The following is a 27595-nucleotide window of genomic DNA, read 5'->3' as shown; positions in this document are numbered from 1 at the left end:
TGTACCTACCTATATAGTTTAAGTTTAAGAAATTTGGCTCTCAAAAGAAATCTCAATTGTTGTACTGTTGATATTTGGCTCTTTTGACTAATGAGTTTGCTGACCCCTGCCCTATGCTGTCTAGGTATCTTAGAAACTATTATTGTACAAGAATAACATTCATCTTACATTAAAGAGGTAGCAAAATAAGTCTTCCGATTGTTCCAAGCAAGACACCAAGCATAGAGGGAGAAGAATAAAAGCAACAGCACCAAGGCAGCTGACTGAAATTAGATTCCTTTTTATTTTAACATTGTGGCATAAGTTTGCAATGGCAGTGGTACAGACCGGCTCAGGAACCATTGTATCAGATTTATTTATTTTCAAGTAATAACTAAAGAAATTTTGATTCATAGCTACATTTGTGAATGCAAAAAAACCCCACTATAAAAATAAATTTACATTTTTTGTAAATAACAAAAAAAAAGCAAATATAGTGCCCTTTGGCTTAACCAAATAAGAAAAAAAAAAACACCACACACAAATAACAGACTACTGGGTGCCAACCGAAGTTATCTGCCTTTTTGACATAAATAGAAAATATAAGTTAGTATAACTCTTAAGTTGTTTGCTTTTTTACAAATATACATTTTTTTGCACTGAGAAATCAGCAGAGATTAAACATTTTTTTATATATAAATGACTTTAAAGCTTTTACACTTCAGGCCAGTGTACTCACATTAGGCATAATACAATTTTTATATAAAAAAAATAATAAATTGCACAGTTGTAAATTAACACTGCTCCGTCAGGTGGCTTGCAGTCAGAGCCACGTTTGCTACATAGAGGTACAAGCAGTTCCTTCTGTGGCGGAGAGTGGGAGAAGAGGGAAAACAAGAGACAGGCAGCTCTCCTTCCCGACTCCGGTCTCTTCTGCCAGCTCCTTGAATGTGGGCAGAAGAAGGCCTCGCAAAATCTAGGTTTCCAAGGACCAAGGAAACGGCGCTTCTGTGCTGTAGTGCAAAATCTGAAAGAGAAGGAGGGAGGGCCACACATCGTAAGCTCGCACGGCGAATTCCCCGGCAGACGCTGCAGCTCCAAGCGCTGGCTAGTACAAAGGAACTCCACAAGACCCAGCCCCGCCTCTCCCCGCCCCCAGACTCCCCCAGAACCAGCAGATGAGTCAGCAAAAAGCGGCAGAGACGGAGAGTGGGGGATGGTGCAGCCTTCAGCACTACACAATAACTGACCATCCGGAAGCTGTGCCGGATCTACGCTGGTGTAAAGGGGGAGTGGAGAGAACGCACAACTTTAAGCAAAGGCGTGAAAGACCAAGTTATGACGCCGCTCTTGCAAGTCCCAATGAGCCCTTTCTTGCAGCGGTGGGATCCCAGCCGGTGTGACAAACTGCCCTGTCCCCCATCTTTCTAGCTGCACACTCAAGATCACACCCGTGAACCCAGTGCCAATCCAGACAAGAGTTGGATCTTCCAGCCTCGGCTCCCCTCGCTAACACAGGCCATTTATGCATGGGAGGTTTTTGCCTTGGATTTGCCGCTCTCCAGATACACATTTCCCCCACCCGAATTCTCTAAACTCTGCACGGGGGCTTATTGTTGAGTTCTGAGAATTTGGATGGGGGGAAATGTGCCTCTAAAGGGTGGCAAATCCAAGGCAAAACCTCCCGTGCATAAACGGCCACACAGACTGGAATCTTCAGCCCAGTTTTCCTCCCTCCCCTTTTCAAAGGTCGGTACAATAACCGAAAGATCTGGCGATGTTAGCCCAACAGCCAATTTTGGACCGCCTAAAAAAAAAAAAAGAAGAAGCCACTTATGCATGGGAGGTTTCGCCTTTGATTTGTGGCTCTTGAGATGCACGTTTCTCCCATCCAAATTCTCAAAACTCTGCACGGGGGGCTTCTTGTTGAGATCTGAGAAGCCGGACAGGAAAAAGGTGCCTCTAGAGAGCGGCCAACCCAAGGCAAAACCTCCCGGGCATCCATGGCCAAGGAGTCAAGCGCTCCTTCTCTTTCTCTCACCTCGTTCATCGGAGCCTTTTCCGGGGCGTCTGCTCCGTGGGGGCGGCGGAGACCGAGGCCGGCAGCGCTCCGGGATGCTCCCCAGCCGCTTTGGAGTCTACGACTCTTTTCCGCTTGGCGAAGAAATCTAGGGACGGGATCCAAGGGGGAAAGAAGGGGAAAAAAGGGGGGAAATTCATTAGCAAGGGCTGGAGCCAAGAGTCTGGCGAGGGGGGGGGGGAGAGGAGGGCAACAGACACACCCCATCCCATCCCAGCAGAAAAACAACCGCGTCGAGCCCCAGGGACCCGCCCTGCTCGGCCGCTGGCAGCCCAGCCCTGCCTCTGGGCGCCCCCTACCGGCCGGCCGGGGGGCTGCGGCCCAGGCGGGTTTGTTTACGTCGCAAGAGAGGCGGCGGCGGCGGCGTCGGGCCGGCCCGCAGAGCGCGAGGTTGCTGCGTAAGCGGTTTCCCTTCCCAGCCCAAGCCCCAGGGGCTCTTGCACGGAGCCCGAGCCTCCGGGAGGCGTCCTAACGCCTTCCAGGGCATGCTCGAGGGGACGGGGAGCGAAGCCGCCTTCTCCCCCCCCCCCCGTGGGTCCCATAGGCTTTGAGCTGCTGGAGGGAAGAGGGTGGTGCAACTCTCCTTCCCCCCCCCCCAATGCACAAGCGCAAGGCGGCGGCGGCGCCTTACCTGTGATGTGAGCCGTCGAGGATGCTCTTTTCAGAGCCGCGGCCGCGCCCGGGACGGGCTTGAGGATAATCCCTGAGCAGCTGCGCCGCTGGCCGGCGGCGCGGTTCTCCCGGTCGAGGCGCTCCTCGGCCGGGGCTGCCGTCGGGGAGGCGAGCCCCGGCTCCCGGGGAGAGCCCCTGGGCTCGGCGTCGGGCCCCAGCCGGGGGCCGCGGCCCCTCCCGCCCTGCGGGGTCTCCCGGTAGAAGGCGGGCACGGCGCCGCCCTCCACCGCCTCCCACTGCAGGCGGCCCGGGCCGGCCAGCGGCGCCTCGGCCTGGAAGTTGTAGTCCCAGCGCCGCTGGTCGGCGTCGCGGATCTCCCGCAGCTTGGCCTGCAGCTCGCGCTCCAGCTGCTCGTGGTCGACGGGGCCGAAGAGGCTGCGGCAGGCGCCGGTGCGGGCGTGCAGGGGGAAGGTCCGGCGGGCGGCCAGGCGCTCCAGGGCCGAGGCGCTCGAGAGGTGCACGTTGGACATGGCGGGGGTGGGAAGAGGAGGGCAGCAGCGGAGCCCCACCGACCGGCCGCCCCCGAGCCTCGACGCCGCTTGCAGCACCCAGCCCGCGCGCGCCCGCCCGCCTATTTAAAGCCCTCGCCGACTGAGCCCGAGCAAAACACCGATTAGCATAATACTACTGCCCCGCGAGGGCACGCCCGCCATTGGACAGCGCGCCCAGCGGCCCGGGTCGCCTCCACGCCTCCCCGCGCCTCCCATTGGCCCCGAGGAGGAGCGCGGCCCGCCCCCCAAAGGCCCCCCCGCCTCGCCATTGGCTCGGGAGCCTTGTCCGTCTCGGGCCGGGGGCCGCTTTTAGTGCCCGGGAGGGTTGCTCGCCTCGGGTTCGCTGCGCTCGTGGGGGCGCGGCTCTGTGCGTCCCGGGTCTCCAAACGCCAGGCAGAGGGCTGAGGGTCCGGATGGGGCCGAGGGGCAGCTAGGCAGCAGCAGATCCGAGGCAAAGCCTCCCAGGCATCAATTCTGGTTGAGGTTTTAAGAACCCGGTGGGTCTAGAGAGGGGCGAAGCCAAGGCGACGCCGTGCCGTTTATGCCCGGGAGGTTTGGCCGTGGGTTTGCCCCCTCTCTAGATGCACCGTTTCCCAATCCGTAGCCGTGGGTTTGCCCCCTCTCTAGATGCACCGTTTCCCAATCCCTAGCCGTGGGTTTGCCCCCTCTCTAGATGCACCCTTTCCCAATCCCTAGCCGTGGGTTTGCCCCCTCTCTAGATGCACCCTTTCCCAATCCCTAGCCGTGGGTTTGCCCCCTCTCTAGATGCACCGTTTCCCAATCCGTAGCCGTGGGTTTGCCCCCTCTCTAGATGCACCGTTTCCCAATCCCTAGCCGTGGGTTTGCCCCCTCTCTAGATGCACCGTTTCCCAATCCCTAGCCGTGGGTTTGCCCCCTCTCTAGATGCACCGTTTCCCAATCCGTAGCCGTGGGTTTGCCCCCTCTCTAGAGGCACCGTTTCCCAATCCCTAGCCGTGGGTTTGCCCCCTCTCTAGATGCACCGTTTCCCAATCCGTAGCCGTGGGTTTGCCCCCTCTCTAGATGCACCGTTTCCCAATCCCTAGCCGTGGGTTTGCCCCCTCTCTAGATGCACCGTTTCCCAATCCCTAGCCGTGGGTTTGCCCCCTCTCTAGATGCACCGTTTCCCAATCCGTAGCCGTGGGTTTGCCCCCTCTCTAGATGCACCGTTTCCCAATCCCTAGCCGTGGGTTTGCCCCCTCTCTAGATGCACCGTTTCCCAATCCCTAGCCGTGGGTTTGCCCCCTCTCTAGATGCACCGTTTCCCAATCCCTAGCCGTGGGTTTGCCCCCTCTCTAGATGCACCGTTTCCCAATCCGTAGCCGTGGGTTTGCCCCCTCTCTAGATGCACCGTTTCCCAACCCGGGTTCTTCAAACTCAACCAGGATTTATGCGTGGGGTTTTTTGCCTTGGATCTGCCCGTGAACCCAGCGCCAATCCAGACAAGAGTTGGGTCTTCCAGCCTCGGTTCCCCTCGCTGACACAGGCCATTTGGGCATGGGAGGTTTTTGCCTCGGATCGGCTGCTTTCTAGATGCACGTTTCCCCCGTCCGAGTTCTCCCAACTCTGCGTGGGGGCTTATGGTTGAGTTTTGAGCATTTGGATGGGGGAAATGTGCCCCTAAAGAGCGGCAAATCCAAGGCAAAACCTCCCGTGAATAAATGGCCTATAGGGGCTTATGTTTGAGTTTGGAGAATTCGGATGGGGGAAATGTGCATCTTAGCCCCTATGTAGGCCATTTATGCACGGGAGGTTTTGCCTTGGATTTGCCACTCTCTAGATGCACATTTTCCCCATCCAAGTTCTCCCAACTCTGCATGGGGGCTTATGGTTGAGTTTTGAGCATTTGGATGGGGGAAATGTTCCCCCAAAGAGTGGCAAAACCTCCCGAGCATAAATGGCCATAAGGGCTTATTTTTGAGTTTGGAGAATTCGGATGGGGGAAATGTGCATGTAGAAAGCAGCAAATCCAAGGCAAAACCTCCCAGGCATAAATTCTGGTTGAGTTTTAAGAATCCGGAAGGGGGAAAGGTGCATCTGCAGAGGGGCAAATCCAAGGCAAAACCTCCCGAGCCTAAATGGCCTGTTTGTGTTTCGCAGGAGGGGAGAAAGGGGAAGGGCAGGCGGCCGCCGAGTGGTTTAAAGAGATGGTCGGGTAACCTGACACCCGGCCCACGTAGAGCTCTCCGCTCCCTTTGTTTGCGCTCCGAGGCTGCTGCTGCTGCTGCTTCTCCTCCGCGGCTACATTTTTTGTTGTCGTGATTGCCCTTGCCTTTTTAACGTTTGGAAGGAGCCCTTCCAGGGCAGAGCAACTGGATCCCCTTCCCCTCCCCTCCCCCGCCCCAAGAATTAAACAACTTTTCCGTCAGACCCTTTGGACAGCTGAAAAAAACCCAAACTGCAAACACCTCTCTGTAAAGAAGGGGGAGAAAAACGGGAGCTGGACTGTAAGGAAATGTTAACAGGGTTTTTTTTAGAAAGAGGGGAATGAAGCGGATTTGGAAAGATGGCGAAAAGACCGAAGGCGAGGATGTTCAGCATCGTGAGAGCGACCGGATTACTGACTCGATAGGTTTTGAATTTCGGCAGAGAAACCACAGCATTCCCCCCCCCTTTCATTAAAAGAAACCCACATAATACAAAGGAGGCTGCAATCTTACTGTATTGAGTTGCCCAGGATAAACTGGCTTGGGCATTTACGTTTCAGCAGGTCACTGCAAGCGTTTCCAGCTGTGGTTTCGGTGCTGGCAGTGGAACTTTTTGTGGGTCTGTGATGAAGTCGGGCTCAGAGGTTGGCGCTTTACCACTGTGGGTCTTTCTTTGATAATCCACCCCAACCTTACAGTTCCTGCATATGCCAATGAGTCGTCTTTTCTTATGAGCTGGGAACCGTGTAAACTCTTCTTTTTCGGAATATAGAGGGCATGTTGGCAATTTATAGGGCAATCCCAAGAACATTTTTCTGGGTGTAAGCCTTATTGACTAGACCTCGATTGGATTCTGAGTAGACCAAGTGTAGGATTCCACTGGTAGTGTGCATGAAGTTAATTGGGACCAAAGTCCTCCGCTTACATCAAAATTAGGAAGCAGGGGGTTGCACATGCTGTAATCAAAACCAAGTCCTATGAGGAAAAGTTGAAGGAGCTGAGTATGTTTAGCCTGAAGAGAAGACTGAGAGGGGATATGATAACCATCTTCAAGTACTTGAAGGGCTGTCATATAGGAGGGAGCCGCGTTGTTTTCTGTTGCTCCAGAAAGTCAGACCAGAAACAACGGGTTGAAATTAAATCAAAAGAGTTTCCATCTAGACATTAGGATGAATCTTCTAACAGTTAGAGCAGTTCTTCAGTGGAACAGGCTTCCTTGGGAGGTTTTTAAGAAGAGGTTAGATGGCCATCTGTCAGCAATGCTGATTCTATAACCTTAGGCAGATGATGAGAGGGAAGGCATCTTGGCCATCTTCTGAGCATGGAGTAGGGGTCACTGGGGGTTGGGGGTAGGTAGTTGTGAATTTCCTGCATTGTGCAGGGGGTTGGATAGATGACCCTGGTGGTCCCTTCCAACTCTATGATTCTATGAAGTCTCTGCAATTACCAACAACTTGCTGAGAAACATGTATCTTGGCTATGCCTCAGCCTAAACCATTGCCTGAATAAAGCAAGAAACTGCATTAAAAGACCAGTTTCTTGACAGCCTGCTCTGGTGAAATGATGAATTTCCTGCATTGTGCAGGGGGTTGGACTAGATGACCCTGGTGGTCCCTTCCAACCCTATGATTCTATCTCACTGGTGATTACTTTGCACACTATTGTCTGTGGATTCAGGCAATGGTTAGCAGGATCACAATGATCCACCAACAGCAGCTTCAACTACAACTGCATTTGGAGGCAGACACTGTTTTTCCGTTAGTGAACCAAATGGCCTTAACACATAACTGTGGCCTGCCTTTTCACAAGCAGGAGCTTACTTCCTAAACAGTAGATGAAAGATGCAGATAACCTTGCTGGGCCACAGGAACACTCCCCCCCCCAAAACAACAACAACAACAAAGCCATGTCATATTGTTTATTATAGTTAAGACATTTCTGTCTCCTTATCCCTTGTGACTCAAGGCTGCTAGCTGTGCAGCAGCTAAGTTTGACAGGGCACAAAATATACCAGTCCAATTGGCAAGATTAAAATGCGCAAACTACAAATTAAAAGTGTTAAGAATTTAAGAACACAGAGAATTAACCCCCCCCCACACACACACACACACATAATTAGAACGAACACCACCAGATCTGCTGAAAATTTACCATCCACCAGATGGTTTTATTCCAGATTCTGGAATAAAACTGTCTTAACATGCGGACAGTGAAGGCCGCACCCTTTCTGGGAGGCCAATCCAAAGGACTCAACCCAGCACAGAAAAAGCCCATGATCTAGCCATAGCTGTACAGACAATCCTAAAGAAGCAGGGGTGGACTAGGAGGGAACAGCCCCACTAGAAAGGGACTGTGCCCCCCCTCAAAGGAGGGAGGAACAAGCAGCCCACCTGCCTGCCCATCCAGATGGGTACCACTTTCAATGGACCACAGGAAGCTCAGGAGAGCTAGTCACAACCCTTCTGCCACGGGGCTGGGCCATGCCGGTGGGGTGTCAGCTTACTGGGGAAAGTCTTGGCGGCCCTATTGGCTAATCTGTCCTGAAAGGCGGCCCTATTGGCTAATCTGTCCATGAGGAGAAGCCAATCTGAAGAATGTATCTGAGGCATGGGGTGTATGGGAGATGCGGTTTGATAAGTATGAGGGCGCTAGGTAGGGAGGCCAGGTCCCGGTTGGGAAATACCTGGAGATTTGGGGGGTGGAGCCTGAGGAGGGTGGGATTTTGGGAGGGGAGGGACTTCAATGGGGTATAATGCCATAAAGTCCTTCTAGAGTGGCCATTTTCTTCAGGTGAACTGATCTCTGTCGCCTGGAGTTCAGTTGTAATAGCGGGAGACCCCCGGCCACCCCCCGGAGGTTGGCAACCCTAGCACCAGGTAATGGCTTTAAAGGTAATAACTATTATCCAGCATTTTGAATGGAGCCTAGAAGCAGAGAAGCAACCCGTGCAGTTGACGCAGTGCTTGAGTCACATGTGATCACCTGATCCCAGACAGGAGCCTTGCTGTTTCATTTTATACCAACTGAAGCTACTGCAACATCTTCAAAGGCAGATCCATGTACAGTGAATGCATGAACACATGAAACTGCCTGATACTGAATCAGGCCCGTGGTCCATCAAAGTCAGTATTGTCTACTCAGACCGGCAGCGGCTCTTTAGGTCTCAGGCAGGGGTCTTTCACATCACCTCCTTGCCTAGTCCCTTTAACTGGAGATACCGGGGACTGAAGCTGGGACCTTCTGCATGCCAAGCAGACGCTCTAGCACTGAGCCACAGCCCCTCTCTCCCCCTCCCATTACAGTAGTACTATTTGAAGGTTATGGTAGCATGGATCATGTAGCTAGGTCAGCGTAATCTAGATAAGGGGGAAGTTTACAAACGAGATATAAGGGAAAGACTGTGCTATTAACAGAACAGAAAATAACAGAACAGTGTGCAATTTTTGTTTTCCAGAACTCTTTATCAGGCCAAGTAAAACCATGAAAACACCATTGGGGTGATTTAGCTACCCCATCTGTACCTTTTGGTAGAAGTCAGAGAAAAGGGGCTCTAGAACCTTCTGTTAGGACATTGTCACCTGTACTGTAGTAAACAATGTTCCAAAACTACAGCCACGTACAACCTACAGTCGACTTTCTGTAAATAAATATATACCCCCACAAGCAAACAAAAAAACTAGGTAGGAACCCTCTCCTGGAAAACCTATGATTTTTTTTGTCATTGTTACATTATTTTTACCCCATGGGGTAGTAATAATATCCTACTGGGGTATTATTATTTTTTTGTGCCCCATGAGTTTATTAGGAAAACTCCAGGGATCCATTTTCATTTTCAAGTGCTCTGGAGAGAGACACCCCTTCACGACAATCACAAACAAAAATTTGGTATTAAACAAAAAAAGGGGGGAGGGATGCATCCAATGAAGTAGTCGCAAATGCATCTGATCAAATGCATCTTCGAAGTAGTCTCTTACCTCTCAAAGTGTGTTCCACAATAGATTTATTCCTGCCACAGAATTCTTTGGTAAGATTCTTCTCTTAAACATCCCTTTACTGTCAAAAAAACTTACTGGAGAAGAGCCAGAAGAGCTTTGCTATAGGACAGGGGTGGGGAACATCAGGCCCGGGGGCTGTTTAAGGCCCACGAAATCATTTGGTCTGGCCCTTTGTGGGTCCTGGCAGATCTCTAGCTCAGAAGGATCTAAGACTGGTGATCCACCCCCTCCCAAGGACAGGAATAGCCCCTATTCAAGGCGGGTGTGAATTTGTTTTGCCGAGAAAAGGAAACTTTTTTCCCCCTTGCAGAAGAGTTGTTAGCTATGGAGCTGCTAGGACCGCCCAAGAAACTGTGTTAACTCGTTCCCACCCGGGCCATGGAGAAACGTATTCCATCTGTACTACAAGAAGGCTGGGGACGGAAGTGGCGACAATGGAGGGGTTAAAGGAGGCAGGGCCAGAATGCGTGGGGGGGGGGCAGTTCTTAGCCAGTGTGTCCTCATTTCACTCCTGCAGGTGGAGGTAGCAGGAGCCAGCTGTAGAATCCGGCCCCGACCATGCAGAGCAGGAGCAACTCCAGCGTGCGGCTGGACAGCTACACCCTGCTGGTGCAACAGACCGTCCTGCGCCACCAGGTGGGTGAGTGCGCCACTGGTTGGATGCCTGCCTGCTTGCCCATGCCGGGGGTGGGGGGGTGTCATCTGGGGCAGCTGCCTGCTTGGGGCTTGGTCGGCTAATTTTTAAGTTGATAATTTTGTATGTCTCGCGAATGATGTTATAAATATACAAATGGCCCTTGGCGGGAAAAAGGTTCCCCACCCCTGCTATAGGACATGCAAAGGTAAAATTATTTGAAATTACTGAAGGTGCTACTACTTCTACAGAGTGGTATGGATTCTTAAATCAGGTAGAATTAAAGTAGTGTTTGGGGCAAATGTCATGACAATGTTGGTATCAGATTGTTCTTGGTTTTTTTTTCCTCATTGAAAGGAAACTTCTAAGAGGACACCATATGGCCATTTGCAAGATGGCCTACAGGCCAGAACGATGCTGTTCAGTGAACAGTTCATAAAAAGGGTATCATGGTTCATTGGCATTGACAATGCACCTCATTAGGCAAGATGTAAACCTCTGTTGGGAGGGTTTTTGATGGGGCGGAATGAAGAGAGGTCAATCATCCAACCAGACCTCCGAGTGAAAAGCAGCTGATGAAATATTAATTCCTTTGATTTAACAACCTATCAGATCTAGTCCACAAAGGGAATTATAGGATGGAAGCCAGTCTGGCTTTACAGCCAATCTGGTTTCAGAGAGTACATGACAATGGTAGACTGTTACCCTTTTAAAAAAACTGTTCTTCTGCTAAAAGAAGGCAGAATTCATTTTCTTTTCAAAGTTTGATAATGATTAACCAATAAAGTATAAGCCTTCTACAAGCTGAGCTTTGTTCACTTTGTAGTTTCCCTTGGTCCATGGCAACGACACCTATCCTATAGATATGAATACCTACCTCCGGGAACAGATAACATCCTGGGCAAGGAGGAGGATGGCAGCTTCCCTGTAGGGCAGGGAAGAGAAGAAGGGTGGTGGCAGCTTCCCTGAAGTGTGAGAAGGAGGGTAGGTGGTGACTTCCCCATGGCTTGGGGAGTGGCAGAATCATTTGACTAGGGTGCTGACAATCCTTGGGCCAATCCTGATACAGAAAGTACTAATGGCTCCCATAAGTTTGTGCAAAAATATGCATGCAATAATGATAGCACCAACTTAAATCAACACCCAAATGGTAAGACCTTTTTTTAAAAAGTATTCGTTCAGAACCACTGGTTGATTTGCTTACTGTTTACATGATTGGCTGCCAAGCAGTAAGACCAGGTGTATAGGGGAGAGTGGAAACTACGACCCCCCCATCAGGCTTTGAGAGAATGTGCATGCATGAAATCCTGTCAATTGCACTGTGCTGCCCTGTAGTGTTTGAATATGCAAAAAGTAATCCAACGAAAAGGCCTGAACTGCTCCTGAATAGCTGCCCAACCTTTTGACAAATCAGCTGCTTGACGGCAGCTAGTAAACAGAAAGTGAGCCAAACCGACAGGTGTTCGAGGCGAGCATCCCTATTCCCCAATGATGTGGCTCCTGACATTGTGTTATTACAGGAGTCCTTGTGGTATACTGTAAGGCTTAAGCAGACATCGTATAAGTGCTTGGGAAAAGCGCAGAGGGCTCGAGCAGCAAGGTGAACGACTGCCATGGGAAATTTCCAACCACTGTTGCTCATAGGACACAGCATTTAACTGGGGATTCCATAAGAACATAAGAAAGGCCCTGCTGGATCAGACCAAGGCCCATCAAGTCCAGCAGTCTGTTCACACAGTGGCCAACCAGGTGCCTCTAGGAAGCCCCCAAACTGCAGCAGCACCATCCTGCTTGTGTTCCACAGCACCTAATATAATAGGCATGCTCCTCTGATTCCTCTAGGAACGGTTTTTTGGTATGGAATTAACAATTAATGAACTACACCAAGTTCTTTTATTATTATTATTATTTATTTTTTATTTTATATAATTGGATAAAGAAACAAAAAAGGGTTAAAAAGGAAGAAGACAAACACATATCTGTGTCCAAGTGTTAACAAAGTAATAAGTTTATACATCAGCTTCAATCTCACCCTTAAAATTCTAAAACTATGTCTTAATAGTGCCCTATAATATATTGCCATTCCCTTATGGAGTGCTATTACTTCACCAAGTTCTTAACATTAATTTCCATGAAACTGGGCAGCTTGTTTTAATGTTTCAGGTTCCCTTTCAAGATTCAGTAACAATGTCAAAATGAAGCAAAATAATACTTATTGATTTTTCTGTTACTAGCTTGGTAGGAAACAAGGAAAGACGATAGAGACTTTCATATCTAACCAACCTGATGCTACTTCCCAGCAGGGGTCAGTGGGGCACGCAGAAGTGTTTCAGACTACCTCTTGCTAGACAATTTTCTCAGACTATTGACACAAACTTGAAGTTACAAAACAGTGCTCTTTGCAACAACCACTCTGTTTAGGGTTGCACTGAAAAGCTTTCCACCTCTGCAGAACAACCTATGTTCCCCTCCTACAACTCCCTCTTGTTGTCCTCTTTCACCCTTCAGATGGTGGACTGCCATGCAGTCCACCATCTGAAGCTGTCAATTCCTCCAAGGGGGAACTGACCTTTGTAGGGTGGAAACAAGCTTTAATTTCAGCAGAACTCCAGGCCCCACCTTGAGGTGGATAAATTTATATGCAGCAGAAGAGGAAGCTGGGGAGGAATTCACACAACTCTGCTTACTCCAATGTTTGGTGAGGCCTTTGTATCACATTGGTGATAAAAAGTAGCACAGTGTAGGTGATAATCTCTAGGGTTATCAGTCTCATCGAATTACATTGTGCCAGAGTCCCAAATTAATAATGGAATGGGCACTGGGACTTTGGTTGATTTTTTGGTGATAAAATCTCTCCAATCTGATTTGACTTGGAAGCCAGTTTGGATACAGGTTGTGCTGCAGAGATATCGGTAGTAGCTAGTCAAGGTCGTATGGCTCATTTCAGCTTGTTTACCCTGAGCAACATGGACACGATTATTGGGCCTGTGTCGGCCAACACCTGTAATCTACATTCCTGCCTGTCTTGATTAATAAAATTGCGCTGGGACAAAATAATTGCTCCACTTGCCAGAATGATAAATTCTTCTTGAGTAAAGGGGATATTTCCTAATCTCTAAAGCAGGCTGTTATTAAATCTTGGCTGAAGAATCCCTTCTTGCAGAGGGTTTGGCCAACTATAGCCCTGTTTCATATCTGCCCTTTTTTTTGATAAAATGATTGAGCAGGTGATGGTGGAACAGCTTTAGATGTTTTAAGATGACACATCTGCTCAAACTTTTTCAATTAGTTTCAAGCCTGGTTTTAGGACAGAGACAGGCTTAGTTGCTGAGACGGATTATAAAAACATAACAGTCGCCTGCTGTTATCAGTCCAATGATCTATCTAGCCCAGCATCTTATTTCCGACAGTGCCCAGCCAGAAGCCATGGGGAAGCCCACAAGCACAGCCCACAAACAAGAGACCTCGCTGGCTGGCTGCTCCCCAGCATCTGAAAATCGGAAGGCTTCTTCCTCTGAACCCAGAGACCACATTAGGCTGCTGTAAACCATAAATCTGCACACCATGCTGTTAAATCCTAGTCAGTCGCTGTCATTCCATCTTGCAGCAGTGAGTTCCACAAGTCATCCACCCCGTGTGTAGTATTTCCTTCAATGAGAATGATCGTCCTTACAAATGGACAGGGCAGGAGGTTCCTGTTGGTTCTTCGTCTATTGATACAGTGAGCCACTTTATTTTGTTGAATAATCTAGAATCAGGAGTTGAAGAGGACAATGCAGCCTTGTTTTCTATTATTTTTATCTGATCATTGCTGGGAGGAAGTTATTGGGAATATGGAAACCACCGCTTTGGGTTTCTTCTTTTACCAATGCTTTTAAATATCTTAGTTATGCCACTGAGATCGTATGGAGTTTAGGGGCTGGATGACATTAATATGCAGAGGACATCCAGCTCTTTATTTCCTAGGTCATTTATGCATGTGAGTTTTACCTGAGATTCTTTGCTGGCTGGACCCACACTTTCCAGTCGGGAATCTCTGCACCGGCAGTCTCCAAGCTCAAGAAGAAGAAGAGTTGTTTTTTATATGCTGACTTTCTCTACCACTTAAGAGAGACTCAAACCGGCTTACAACCACCTTCCCTTCCCCTCCCCACAACAGACACCCTGTGAGGTAGGTGGGGCTGAGAGAGAGTGACTTGCCCAAGGTCACCCGGCTGGCTTCGTGTGTAGGAGTGGGGAAAGAAATCCAGTTCACCAGATTAGCCTCCGACTCTCATGTGGAGGAGCGGGGTGGGGGAATCAAACCCAGTTCTCCACTGCTCCAAACCACTGCTCTTAACCACTACACCATGCTGTGGTGTAGACTCGCAAATGGTGCACTTATCCCAATGTCACCAAAGCTGGATTTCGTAATCCGGAACCCTGGATCATGGTTCTGGGAAACCCCAAAGGGATCCCCAAAAAGACAGGGATCCGGTAATCACCTGTTTCTAGTTTTTCTTCATCAGGATTTACTGTCTAATATTAAAAATGATATACAATGAAATATATATCTGTCTAAATTTACAGGTGCACTCATCCCATAGCAAAGCAAATGAAGCAGTATTCTGGCATCTTGTCCTATGCAGGTGCCCCTGTGCAAAAGGGAAGGAAGCCAGAGCTGTGTGAGTGCATCTGCTTAGGAAGAGAGAGCTGTGCACTGCTGCAGTGGCTTTCATGTTCTGAACAAGTTACTGGTGTGGTGGTGGCAGCCAGGCTGGCTGAGGATGGGTGAGGCAGTAGCAGCTGCTGGACATGATTTGCCTCTTAGGCCACACAAGTCCCTTTGACCTGATATGGCCTCTGGGCTTTATGTTTGAATCTCCTGTAGTAGAACATCTCTGGTTCCATGTGGATTTATATCATACCAGAGAGAGCCAGTGTGGTGTCGTGGTTAAGAGCGGTGGTTAGGAGCAGTGGACTCTAATCTGGAGAACCAGGTTTGATTCTCCACTCCTCCACATGAGCTGCAGACTCTAATCTGGTGAACCGGGTTGGTTTCCCCACTCCTCCACATGAAGCCAGCTTGGTGACCTTGGGCTAGTCACAGTTCTCTCTGAACTCTCTCAGCCCCACCAACCTCTCATAGTGTCTGTTGTGAGGAGGGGAAGGGAAGGAGATTGTAAGCCAGTTTGATTCTCCTTAAAAGGTAGAGAAAGTTGGCATATAAAAACCAACTGTTCTTCTTTTGATTAAGAAAAGACACAAGATTGAGCTTTAGCTACCTTTCTTCTGAGTCATTTTAGCATCATAAAATTAGCTTTTGATTAGCCCAACATCAAAGGAGCAATTCTTTACGTAAACAAACATAAAATCAGCAACCCTTCCAATTATCACTTTTCCATCACTGCTCATGATGCTATAGAATATTAGTTCTAGATGGAATCTTTTACTTGGGTGGATTGATTTTGTGACATCGGGAGTTATGAATGTTTCAATCTGACAGTTTCACATAGTGGAGAAGTCACTGTGACTTTACTGTCCCTGATTTTGGCATCATAAAGTGGTATTCAAAATATTCCAATATGTGATAGGAGCAAGGAGTTATTCAGGAACAATGGGGTTGTCGAGGAGTTAATCCCAGTCAGGTCTTTATACTTTTAGCAGTATTCAAAAGATCATATGATGTCAAAATAGCGAGTGCGTCTGGTGGAGCTATGTTGGTTTTATTCACCGTTTTATAATCTCATGTAAGGTGCTTTAGTTGGCTGACGTACTAGCAAGGGCGTCTGAGCAAGTGTGTGATTTCTAGACGGCTCTGTGGAGACCTAGGTCAGGGCTACTGATAAAAGAGTGCACGGCTTCGCAAGAAATGAAATCTTTAATTAAACGTGCCACTATTCACTGACAAAATCTCAAGCACAAAGGGAGACTCTCAGATTCACAGCTGGTGATAGAGTTGCCTGAGAAGGAAAAAGCTACTGGGGAGGAGTACATTCAGCCCTTCTTTTCAAACAACAGTCGTTTATGCACAAATTAACTTAGGCAGTAAAGCATTTCAGAACGGTATGTTCTGCCACTCCACTGCAAAATAAATTACCACCATTTCTATCTGCTTTAACTCCAAGCTGAGTACCAAAGTAGTACCATCCCATTTTCCCTTCCATGTGGGTGATTATTTATTTTATCTGAAGGTGGCTTCAGACTTGCTTGTGCAACTGGTTTAGTTAAACCTGGTGGACAATCTACATTTGGAAATGGACAGAAGAAATACCTCTCCACGGATGTTACCGTCAGCTCTGTAAAAAGCATAGATAGAGCCGCATGGCGTACTGCTTTGATGTTGGACTGCAGTCTGGAAGACTCATGTTCGCTTCCCTACTCTGCCACGGAAGCTTGCTGGGTGACCTTGGGCCAGGCACACATTCTCAGCCTCACCTACCTCACAGGGTCGTGGTGAGGATAATACAGAAGAGGGGAGAATGTTGTTAGCCACTTCCTTTTGCCATTGGGGGCTGAGCAACATCTGAACTGTGACACTGAGAAAAAAAATAAGGTTGTTAAGGGGGTGGGGGAGGAAGCGCAGAGCTGAGGTTCACCATTCTGAAAGCAGAGAATAGCTGTCTCCATCCCCCCCATGTTGCCTGTAGGTATAGTATCCACATAGGTGCTCTTCTCTCAGTCACCCCACACTTCTGCCTCTAAGGCAGACCAAAGGAGGGTTTCCCTTGATCTGGCTCAAAGGAGAAATCCTTGGGAGCCCTACCAGTCAAGGTCAGAAGGAACATAACATCTTGTCGGAGATTTCCAAAACAGTGGGGGCATCCTACTGTCCACATGGAGAGAAATCTCCACGTGGAAGCTCATAAGATTACCAATAGCTGTGGTGTGAGTTCCATCAACATGCCAATGATACCCAGCATATTTCTTTTTAAGAGCCGCAAGGACCTGCTGCGCCATTCCTGAATCAGTGACTAGAAGTTGTGGTCAAATGGATGAGGATGAACAAGCTGAAAGCTTCTCTTGATAGAATAGAGATTATGCTGGTAAGAAAATCAACTTTGGACTTTTATGCATGCCTGCTTCACTCGCCGTCACTCCTCTGACGACTTCAGGTCTTCATGTTGATTATGCATGCCGTTTCTGACCATCAGAGGTCCCCTTGCTCTCCCCCTGCCTTTCCCCGCATTGTGCCGATGTTTTCAAATTCAAGATAATGAGTCTCTGAAAACACGGGCAAAATGCAGGAAACGCAGGGGGAGAGCAAGGCGACCTCTGACGGTCAGAAATGGCATGCATAATCAACACGAAGATGCGAAGCCGTTGTGGGGTGACGGCGAGTGAAACAGCCATGGATAAAAGACCTTTCTTAGGACCAATCTACACATCAAGGGCTGTGACACAAGTTGAGTCAGGTACCCCCAACTTGATTGTGTCCTTTTTGCCGACAGACATTACAGAAGAGAACGAACAATCTCAAGTGACTGGGAACATTCATTCCCCGATGTCCCGTCTGTCTGTAAAAAGGACACATTCAGTGTTGTTTAGCCCTTAGGAAAGTTGGGTGCAATTAAGACTGACAGTGTCGGTGTCCTTATCAACAGAGGGAAAGCATCTCAGGGTTTTGTCGGAGTCAGCCCTGCTCTTTGAAAAGTAAGTGGCTGTTATTACCAAAATTGTGCTTTCCCCATTTGCCTTTTGCACAGAGGCATGTACCCATCACAGACAGAGCTAATCTTGCTGTACTGACCCATACATCCAGCTCGACTGCTTCAATGAGTGCGCCCTCAAAGGCTACTTGGAAGCTTCAGCTGGTGCCTGATGTGGTAGCCTGCCTTTCATCTGGATGGTGCATGAGGTGCCAACATAAATGTCCTCCCCCTTAATGAAATGTTACTTACCTCCATGCCTCACTAAGATTTACTTGCCTATTTCCATACATCTATTAAAGGGGCAGCACTTTTTTTTTCTCCAGGCCTGTTGGCAACCCAACTACTGGGTGTTCTCCCCTGGCAGCTTAATTCCCAGGTCTGTATGGGTAGGGTTGCCAGTTCCCTCTTTGCCACTGGCGGGAGGTTTTGGGGGCGGAGCCTGAGGAGGGTGGGGTTTGAGGAGAGGAGGAACTTCAATGCCATAGAGTCCGATTGCCAAAGCGGCCATTTTCTCCAGGTGAACTGATCTCTGTCGCCTGGAGATCAGTTGTAATAGCAGGAGATATCCAGCTAGTACCTGGAGGATTGGCAACCCTAACCCCAAGAAAGATTCTAGAGCTCAAAATGGAAACTGAGGAGACTTGAGGGTGAGATTTAGTGGTTAGTGTAAAAGCTCCTCAGGCCAACTCAGTACCCAGCATAAAGCCATACTGCTGCATGTTGTGCATGCTATCAGTATTTGAATTGACAGATAAAATGCCTGCCTTTACACATGGACTTAATTTAATAAGCTGTCAAAACAGAAATAAAATAGGGCAGCTTTCCTAGGCCTGTTAGAAGGGAAACTGAGGTTTTTCCCAGCTCAGTGAGAAATGGTCTAGGATGCCAAATACATGGCATTTATTTCATTCTCAGAACAATTGTTTAGAGTTCTGATTTTAAAAAGAAATTCTGGCCATGAGATATAAGAAGAACCAATAACCACTCCTCTTAATGAAGAGAGCTTTTTCTGCAAACACTTACTGTTGATGAGATGGTGGTCAGCGAGCGCCAGTTCAGAGGAGAACATGAAAAACAGCTTGAACTTGCAAATATCCCACACTACAGAGTTTTCTTGGGAGTTAGTATATATGTTGATTGTTTTGAGCTAAGCTCCTACCAGAAGCCTCCAGTTTTTTTTGCCACAGTGGGATCTTAAATCAGTAGCTACTTGATTATTCATATTATTGTAACCAGCTGTTCGTTTTTGGTCTAAAACATGGGGAATCCTAGTAAGCAAGTAACAATAGCCGAGCAAAGACTGAAGGGCCAGCAGTATCAGCTCTATCCAGTTCCTGCATTAGGCAAGAACCTGGCTAAGTGCTCTTTCTCTCCAATGTAACAGATGTGCCATCTCTATGCCTAGGGTGGCCAGCTCGGGATTGGGAAACACCTAGAGATTTGGGGGATGGATAAGGTTGCCTACCTCAAGGTACTAGCTGGAGATCTCCTACTATTACAACTGAACTCCATCCAATAGAGATCAGTTCACCTGGAGGAGATGGTCACTTTGGCAATTGGACTCTATGGCACTGAAGTCCCTCCCCAAACCCCATCCTCCTCAGGCTCTGCCCCAAAATTCTCCAGGTATTTCCCAACCTGGAGCTGGCAACCCTAGGGATGCAGCATGAGGATGATGTGGTTTCGGGAGGGGAGAATCCACCTTCCAAAGTGGCCATTTTCTCCAGCTGAATTGACCTCTATTGACTGGATTAACCTATTTTGTGGGATTGTTATGGTAACAAAGGGACCACATCAAAAACTGTGCCTGATGGAACCTTCTTTTTTTTAAGGTAGAGGGGTGCTATGCACTGGTGCATTTGATAATCCTACACTGTCCCCTCCTTTTGCTATCTTCCACCAGCTGGTGAAGACTTTTTTTTTGGTTGGTATTCTCCCAATGATCCCTCCTTCCTAACCAATGTTTCAATTGCTGTTTTTATATTTTGTATGCATTTTAAATCTGCTTTTTAAACTATTTTAATTATGTGTGTTGGGTGTGTTTTAAAATGTGGTTTTGTCATGTATAATTTAAATTGTTAGCTGCCTTGGTGTTTCTTATAAGGGCAGAAAGGCAGGATACAACTTTTGTTACTAATAAATAATATAATAATATACATGGCTCTGTTTTTCAACTCATTCTTTGGGCAAACAATTGTGTTGAACTTCGGATGATAGTCTAGGGCTTCCAACAATCCTGGAAATTTTTTTTCTGCCCCTTTAAAAGAGCCTTAATGTGTGTAAATAGGCAGGTGGACCATTTCATGACATAGACGTAAAATAACATCCCCTGATGAAGAACATCCCATTGAGTATCTGTTAAAGGGACAGGACTCTTTTCTCCAAGCAGTTGGCAACCCTAGCTAACGTTAAGTAGCTCTTAAGCAACCCTCAGTAGTAGGATCAACCAGTTCTAGAGCTAATATCTTCCAATAGTGAACTTGCTTGGATGATTTGTTCATTCGTGTACAGTTTTCTGGGCTATTCCACCTGCTATTTTAACTTCAGCTTTTTCCTGTGTGTGTGTGTACGTTCTGCTGCATCCAGATTTTCTTTCTGTAGGAAATAAGCTCACATATGGAGCATCCCTTCTTTTGTTCCCAATATTTTAAAAGAGAGAGAAGGAGCCAGGTTGACATTAGCTTTTTGTGGAGCAATGGCACCCCCTAATGCTCAAGAAGTCCCAAAACTGATTATCACTATTTGCGTCAGAGAAGACTTCTGTACTTGCATAGAAGAGAAAATTCCACCAGGTGCAGCTTCTCCTTTAGTACTTTGATGGGAAAAGCCACACTTGGTAAAAAATTTCAATTCAGGAGCTCTCTGCAGATACTTCTATTCTAGACCAAGGTTGCCACCTTATTAAAAATAGACATAGGAAGAAGAAGAGTTGGTTTTTATATGCCGACTTTCTCTACCACTTAAGGAAGAATCAAACCAGCTTACAGTCACCTTCCCCTCCCCTCAACAGACACCCTGTGAGGTAGGTGGGGCTGAGAGAGTGTGACTAGCCCAAGGTCACCAAGCTGGCTTCATGTGTAGGAGTGGGGAAACAAATCCAGTTCACCAGATTAGCCTCCGCCGCTCATGTGGAGGAGTGGGGAATCAAACCCGGTTCTCCAGATCAGAGTCCACTGCTCTTAACCACTACACCACGCTGAAAGGAAGAGACACAACCCACTGAGCAGCTTTGGGGAGAACGGCATGTATATCTGGCGTATGAGAAAGTCAAATGAATTATGTGAAAGCCCGAGGTCCAACTCAGTCACCAGATGGGAAATGCGTCACTCGGAATATAGCAGTGGGAGGTAGGGTTGCCAACCTCCAGGTGGTGGCAGGAGCTCTCCTGCTATTACAACTGATCTCCAGCCGATAGAGATCAGTTCACCTGGGGAAAATGGCCACTTTGCCAATTGGACTCTATGGCATTGAAGTCCCTCCCCTCTCCAAACCCCACCCTTCATAGGCACCACCGCAAAAACCTCCCGCTGGAGGCAAAGAGGGACCTGGCAACCTAGTGGGAGGCCTCTCCTACTGCTCATGGCCAGTAGGGGTGTCAACTAACCTGAAAAATCCAGCCTTGCTCCTATGTATTTAACAGTAGTCTGCAGAAATTACCAGGTGAAGTTTCCCATGGCATAGAGATAACAATTATCTGCAGACGTCAGCTGATAAGGAAGACTCTGTTGAAGGCACACAAGAAACAGGGGAAGTAAATATCTGGCAATTGTCCTGGCCAAAGTTTTTTAAGGGAGCAGAGGGGCTGGCCGGGCTGTGCTCAACGTATAAGCTAAACAAGCTATAGCTTAGGGCCCCACTCTGTTGGGGCCCCCAAAAAAATGTAAAGGAAAAAAAACTGGATGTACATTTCCAAAATATAAGTAGTTTGCATCATATATTTACACCTATTATTATTTCATGTTATAGCAAGTTTCTAGAGACTAGATTATGAGTCTTTGTAAATTGTGTTTCTAAAGGAACTTTTGTTTTTGCCAAATGCCAATGTGTTTGCATTATTAAGTTTGTTATGGGAAAAAATCATTTTAAGTTAGAGCTTAATAATTATTTCACTATTAATATACTTCTTAATTGTATTTCAGTTCAACAATTACTTTGATAAAATACACATTTTGTTATGTGCAAATGGCTTTAGATACCTATTAGGTCCATAAATTACCATATAGCATATATTCAACACAAAAAAAGTGACAATTTGTTGTTGACAAAGGACAGCTGGACATATAAAGGGCCCCATTATCTTCAATAGCTTAGGGCCTCATCAAACCTAAATCCGGCCCTGGCTCCACTGCCATTTCACGTGTGCAGAGAGGAACTGTGGGACTGGCATGAAAAGGGGACTTATAGGGACATGACTCTGGGCAAAAACGCATGGGAGGTTTTGCCTTGGATTTGCCACTCTCTCGATGCACATTTCCCCCATCTGAATTCTCAAAACTCTGCATGGGGGGCTTATTTTTGAGTTTTGAGAATTTGGCTGGGGGAAATGTGCAGCTACAGAGCGGCAAATCCAAGGCAGAACCTCCTGTGCGTTTTGTGTCTCAGTCTAAAACGTAACTAGGGCATGTTGTGATACTTCCTATTGACAGAGCCTGACACGACATGGTACGCGGCAACAGTAATCTTGGAAAGCAGAACTGATGCACAGTGAAGTCTGAGGATTGTTTCTGCATCGGGAGTTCACATAAGAGAAGACGCAAAAGTTCCTACTTTGTATATTGGACTGGAGGCAAAACAAAAACGAGGAAGTGTGACTCATTTTTGCATCCTCCCTTCTCCCCCACTCATTTACTTTGTACCATACAAGGCTGCACTAAGAGTGAACTGGATGTTCTGCGCTGATGAGTGTAACACGCTCTGATGAACCTGAGGTTTCTTCAAAAGCAAGAAAACCCAGGGGGGGGGGAAGAGGAAAGAAATGCTTAATTTTTTATTATCGCCTGCCTCTCCATTCCAACAGTGCCATCCTAAGCAGAGATACACCCATCTAAGTTCATTGACTTCAGCCGATAGAGATCAGTTCACCTGGAGAAAATGGCCGCTTTGACAGTTGGACTCTATGGCACTGAAGTCCCTCTCCTCCTCAAAACCTACCTTCCTCAGGCTCCACCCCAAAATCCTCCCGCCGGTGGTGAAGAGGGATCTGGCAGCCCTACTCTCCCACTTATGGGGTACCTAGGGTTTCCAGGTCCCTCTTCACCACCGCCAGGAGGATTTTGGGGTGGAACCTGAGTAGGACAGGGTTTGGGGAGGGGAGGGACTTCAGTGCCATAGAATCCAATTGCCAAAGGGGCCATTTTCTCCAGGTGTACTGATCTCTATCGGCTAGAGATCAGTTGTAATAGCAGGAGATCTCCAGCTAGTACCTGGAGGTTGGCAACCCTAGGGGTACCAAATGTTCACTTCTCCAAATGTGTGTTTGGAATCCCATGAGTGGGGAAAGTGGTCCAGAAGGGTACATTTTAGAGCAGAAAAGTGACAGACAAGGGAAACCTCCACCCCAAATCCCTCTCTGAAAAGCGATCAGGTTTTTGTTAAGCATACTCATCCATAAATTAAAAAAAATATCTGACCCAGCTGTTTTGTCCCTTGTTCCTACGTCCTTGCCACAATCAAGCCTTGTAACCCGATTTATTTTCCCACCAAGGTAGGCCAAAGGTTATGATCCCATTTAAAGTTTCCTCAAGGGATTGCTTGATGATAGCTTTTCTACTTCCCGCCCCCCATTTCTAGCTTCCAGCCAGATTCACCATGCTCCATCCTCCAAGGCAATGTTTGCTTTACATGCTCTGCCCATCTCCTGATTAAGTTGGATGCTGTGGCTACCAAAAAGGAGGTGCAGTCCACCTGGTACATCATTACGGGCAGGGAAGAAGTATTTACCAAATAATGTGAGATTAAAGGCCAAGTGGAAGACAAACGGAGGAAACATATGAAGCTACCTCATTCTGAGTCAGACAATTCCTCTATCAAGGTTAGTATTGTCTACTCTATCTTTGGCAGTGAGGCGCTAGTCTGTATTGGTCTTTTTCTATCCACTATGTGTTGTTTTTTTAATTTAAGAGAGATTACCAGTAGACTGTGGGATGGTATTTATGTAGAAGGTGTGAAATACATGTCAGGTATTTTGCTGATAAAAATTTATGTGAGCTTTAATTGTTGTAGGGAAGAGACGGTTAATTGCGTCCCCAAACCACAAGATACATGTTTTGAAAGCAGTTGTATCGACCTATCTGTACCCTGGCGCTGAAGCCCAAATCCGACTGTAAACCAGTTGTTTAGCAGAGAGGGGGAGCTCAGGGAACTAAATTCGGTTCCCTCTTGAACTGCTGAGTAATGCTATTATTGATTTTCCGGCAGGGCTCCCCATGAGCGGACCGCACACATGGAAACCTGCTTTGGCTTGCCTGTGGCCCTTAGAGCAATAGGAGCAATCATTTAAAAGTCTAGCGTGGGCCGTAATTTTGGGCCTGGCTCATCTAATATATACAGGGTTGTTATTAAGTGGGATTTTGGAAATGTAATAACATTTTACTTACTTGAGATAGGGGAAAAGGCAGCATTGCATCGTTTAACTCTTTACCGTTGGTGATAGTGACTTTGTATGCGCATGCTTACATTGTCCAGAACATAGTGGAAGAAGGTTGCGCCGCTGACATTGAATTTTGTAGGTGATTTTTTTAGAACAAATATCAGAGACATCTTAATAATTTTGGAGCACAGCATTTTCTGATATAGCACTATTCCTAGGGTTGCCAGGTCCCCCTTCGCCACCGTCGGGAGGTTTCTGGGGCGAAGCCTGAGGAGGGCAGGGTTTGGCGAGCAGACTTCAATGCCATAGTGTCCAATTGGCCATTTTCTCCAAGTGAACTGATCTCCATCGGCTGGAGATCAGTTGTAATAGCAGGAGATCTCCAGCTAGTACCTGGAGGTTGGCAACCCTAACTATTCCATCAATGTTAACTGTCACATTTCTCAAAAGGGAGACACATTTGGCACCATAGGAGGGATTTCTTAAGGTCAGCATGTGGGGTAACTTATAAACATCGCTAGTAATTTTGAAGAAGGCAACCATAAACAAAGACTGCCTTACAGTGCTGCACAATTTTTTTTCCTCCAGCTGGTGACTTTAGAACGGCCATTCTCTCTGGGAGTAAGAGAAAAACTACATATTGTGTGTTACTCCACTCCACGATCCTTCTAACCACTTTTGTAACAGGCAGCTGCTGGGACTCTGATTATGAAGGAAGAGCCTACATGGGGTTATTGAATCTTTTCCTCTCGCTCCGTTTGTCAACTGAAAATTTCTCTCCCAGCTACTTGCTGGAGAAAACTTGCAGGTACAGGATCAAAAATAGCTTGCAGGAGTGATTTTCTGCAAGGAAATTGGCTGGACAAAAATGGTTAATTATTAGTTCCTCTCTCCCTTTCTTCCGGCACCATTGTTCTGATCAGAGCTCCATGTGTCTCCTTGTAAGTTAAAAAAAAAAGTCAAAACGTTGGGAGACCTTTTTTTTACTGATTTACCATATAATGTGTATGTTGGTCCAAGTTTTGAATAGCCTTGTTTACATATGAAGCTGTAGTAGGAGGAATGGAAGGAATCAGGCATAAGTAAGCCAAGCTCCCCTTCTGAATTCAGGTAAGATAAAGGTAAAGGTCCCCTGTGCAAGCACCGTGTCATTCCTGACCCATGGGGTGATGTCACATCCCGACGTTTCCTAGGCAGAATTTGTTTACGGGGTGGTTTGCCAGTGCCTTCCCCAGTCATCTTCCCTTTACCCCCAGCAAGCTGGGTACTCATTTCACTGACCTCGGAAGGATGGAGGGCTGAGTCAACCTTGAGCCGGCTACCTGAAACCAACTTCCGTCAAGATCGAACTCAGGTCGTGAGCAGAGCTTTTGACTGCAGTGCTGCTTACCACTCAGAGGCATTGTTAAACCAGCTGTTACATGGGTAACAACTTCCAGAGCAGCCAATGAAAGCAGAGCTGAGTCTCAGGACAGTGGAATTCCATAGTCTGGCTGTTTGAGGAATAAGTTAACACTTAAACCTGTTCTTTAGAAAAGAAACAGAAGTTCTTTATTGTAAGAGAACGCCATACTTGATAGGAAAGGCACCTAGTTATCTTGCTAAGCTAGGATGGAGAGATATTGCAAAAGGCATGCCCAGCTCTCATGGTGGACAGGGATGGGGGGGAGACAGAGAGGAGGTAAGTGATGTGACCAGAAGGAAGGAACCTCTGAGAGTAGCATTCTGTGTAACAAAGGGACAGCAGCTGAAGCAGACAATGAAAAGGCCAGAGAACCCCCTATCTAACCCTATACTAACTTTCTACTGCCCTCCCCTGAGACTCCAAAGTCTGTGCTAGCATTAAGCAACATTGCACTATCCATTCCTTCCAAGAGCCAAGTTAAAGTTAAATCCTTGGAGCACTTTCCTGAGAATAAAGACCTGAGTAGGATTCTGAGCAGCCCCATTTAGGATTGCTGTCTTAAGTCTGTGGCTGCAAAATGGGCATGAGGCTACAGCTGCCTCTAAAGACTAGCTGATTTGTTGTATTTTAAGGCTGCAATCCTTGTGTGGGGGGGAATCTCCATAGGAGCCAGCGCGACCCTGCGCTTTATCACAGGATAAAGTGGCAAACATACCGGTGTCCAGGAGCAACAGAGCTCCACCGGCCCCCACCTTCAGCATGGCCAGTGTGGGAAGGGAACTACATCCCAGAAGAGGACAGCTGTACAGACGTGGGGGAGGCGTTCCCGGGGATGGAGCTGCCTTTAGGCAGCTTCCACAGTCCTTTTGACCCTGGAACACCCTCTAGAGTTGTGGCAGGGCTGTGCCACCTTTTTTGATGGCGCAGCCTCACTTTTTTCAATGGGAAATTTCCCCCTTTTTTTCTTGTTCTTTATTTTTATTTTTAAATTCCCTTTTTTTTCTCTCCACGGCAGCTGGGAATCCTCAGAGGAGGTGGCGCGGCTTCGCCACTCCTGGCTGCTACGGATCTACCCCTCCTTTAGGAATGGGCTGCCCGTGTTGTTGAGTGTTATCCTCAGTTGGCAAATTGGTGTTTGTTTATGGACTTATTTTTGGACCCCTTGATGTTTTTATATACACACAAAGATGATGGAGGTATATAGAAATGCCATATGCCATTTTATTCCCTTGTACACATCGTTTCTTCTCTTTACCATACATAATCTGTCAACTGAGGCTAACCATGCATCTGATGAAGTGATTTTAGTCTGCAAAAACTTAGTCTGCAATAAGTCTGTGATGCTGGAAAAGTCTAGCCCTGTTTATGTTACAGTGAATGCATGTACATCCTGCCTGTATGTGCGTGCAGCTGTTTGTAAGAAAGACTTAACATGCATTCATTTTATGAATGAAACCATGAGAAAGTGCCTGGATAAACGTGGGGCTTGTTCAGCTGTACATGTGCCTCAACCCACATACAAACAATCAAGTGTGCTCTACTATACATGGATTGCGTGTGCATTCACTATAACATGCAAACAGGGCTTGTGTTGTTTTTCTTGCATATAAGATACTAATGTTGGTGGGAGAAACAGTGATCCTGTGTGAAACTGACCAGAGGTTTCTGTCCATTAAGAACAGTTGCTGTTTCTTATTTTAATTCACTTCATAGATGATGCGCTCCATCTGCTGTTTAAAAGGTGGAAGCAACAGACTACAGGATTGCTTTCTGTCCCTTTGAGATCTCTGTGTCATTGTGATAGATAAGTATTTTAAGAAAATGCATATCTGTTTGGGATGCTGGGGTTTTAATTTCAACAGTGGAATGCTTAGGGCAAATACATATAAATTAATTTTAATCAAAAGGCCCTCACTTTCCCCCAAACAACTACATGCAATATTTGTATGTTATA

The 27595-nt window shown here is 47.2% G+C and overlaps 1 protein-coding gene across 1 annotated transcript; it reads right to left on the bottom strand.

Moving 5' to 3' along the window:
* Nucleotides 1-264: 264 nt before the first annotated feature.
* CDKN1C (cyclin dependent kinase inhibitor 1C) lies at nucleotides 265-3201 on the bottom strand. Its single transcript, XM_056851421.1, has 3 exons — nucleotides 2691-3201; nucleotides 2021-2147; nucleotides 265-1006 (listed from the first exon to the last, which is right to left on the bottom strand). The coding sequence occupies exons 1-2, from the start codon at nucleotides 3199-3201 to the stop codon at nucleotides 2026-2028; spliced, it is 633 nt and encodes a 210-aa protein (XP_056707399.1). The 3' UTR covers nucleotides 265-1006; nucleotides 2021-2025.
* Between the last annotated feature and the right edge of the window lie 24394 nt (nucleotides 3202-27595).

The sequence above is a fragment of the Euleptes europaea genome, chromosome 6 (genome assembly GCF_029931775.1).
Source record: "Euleptes europaea isolate rEulEur1 chromosome 6, rEulEur1.hap1, whole genome shotgun sequence".
Taxonomy (NCBI): Eukaryota; Metazoa; Chordata; class Lepidosauria; order Squamata; family Sphaerodactylidae; genus Euleptes; species Euleptes europaea.
This window is presented reverse-complemented; position numbering and strand designations above follow the sequence as displayed.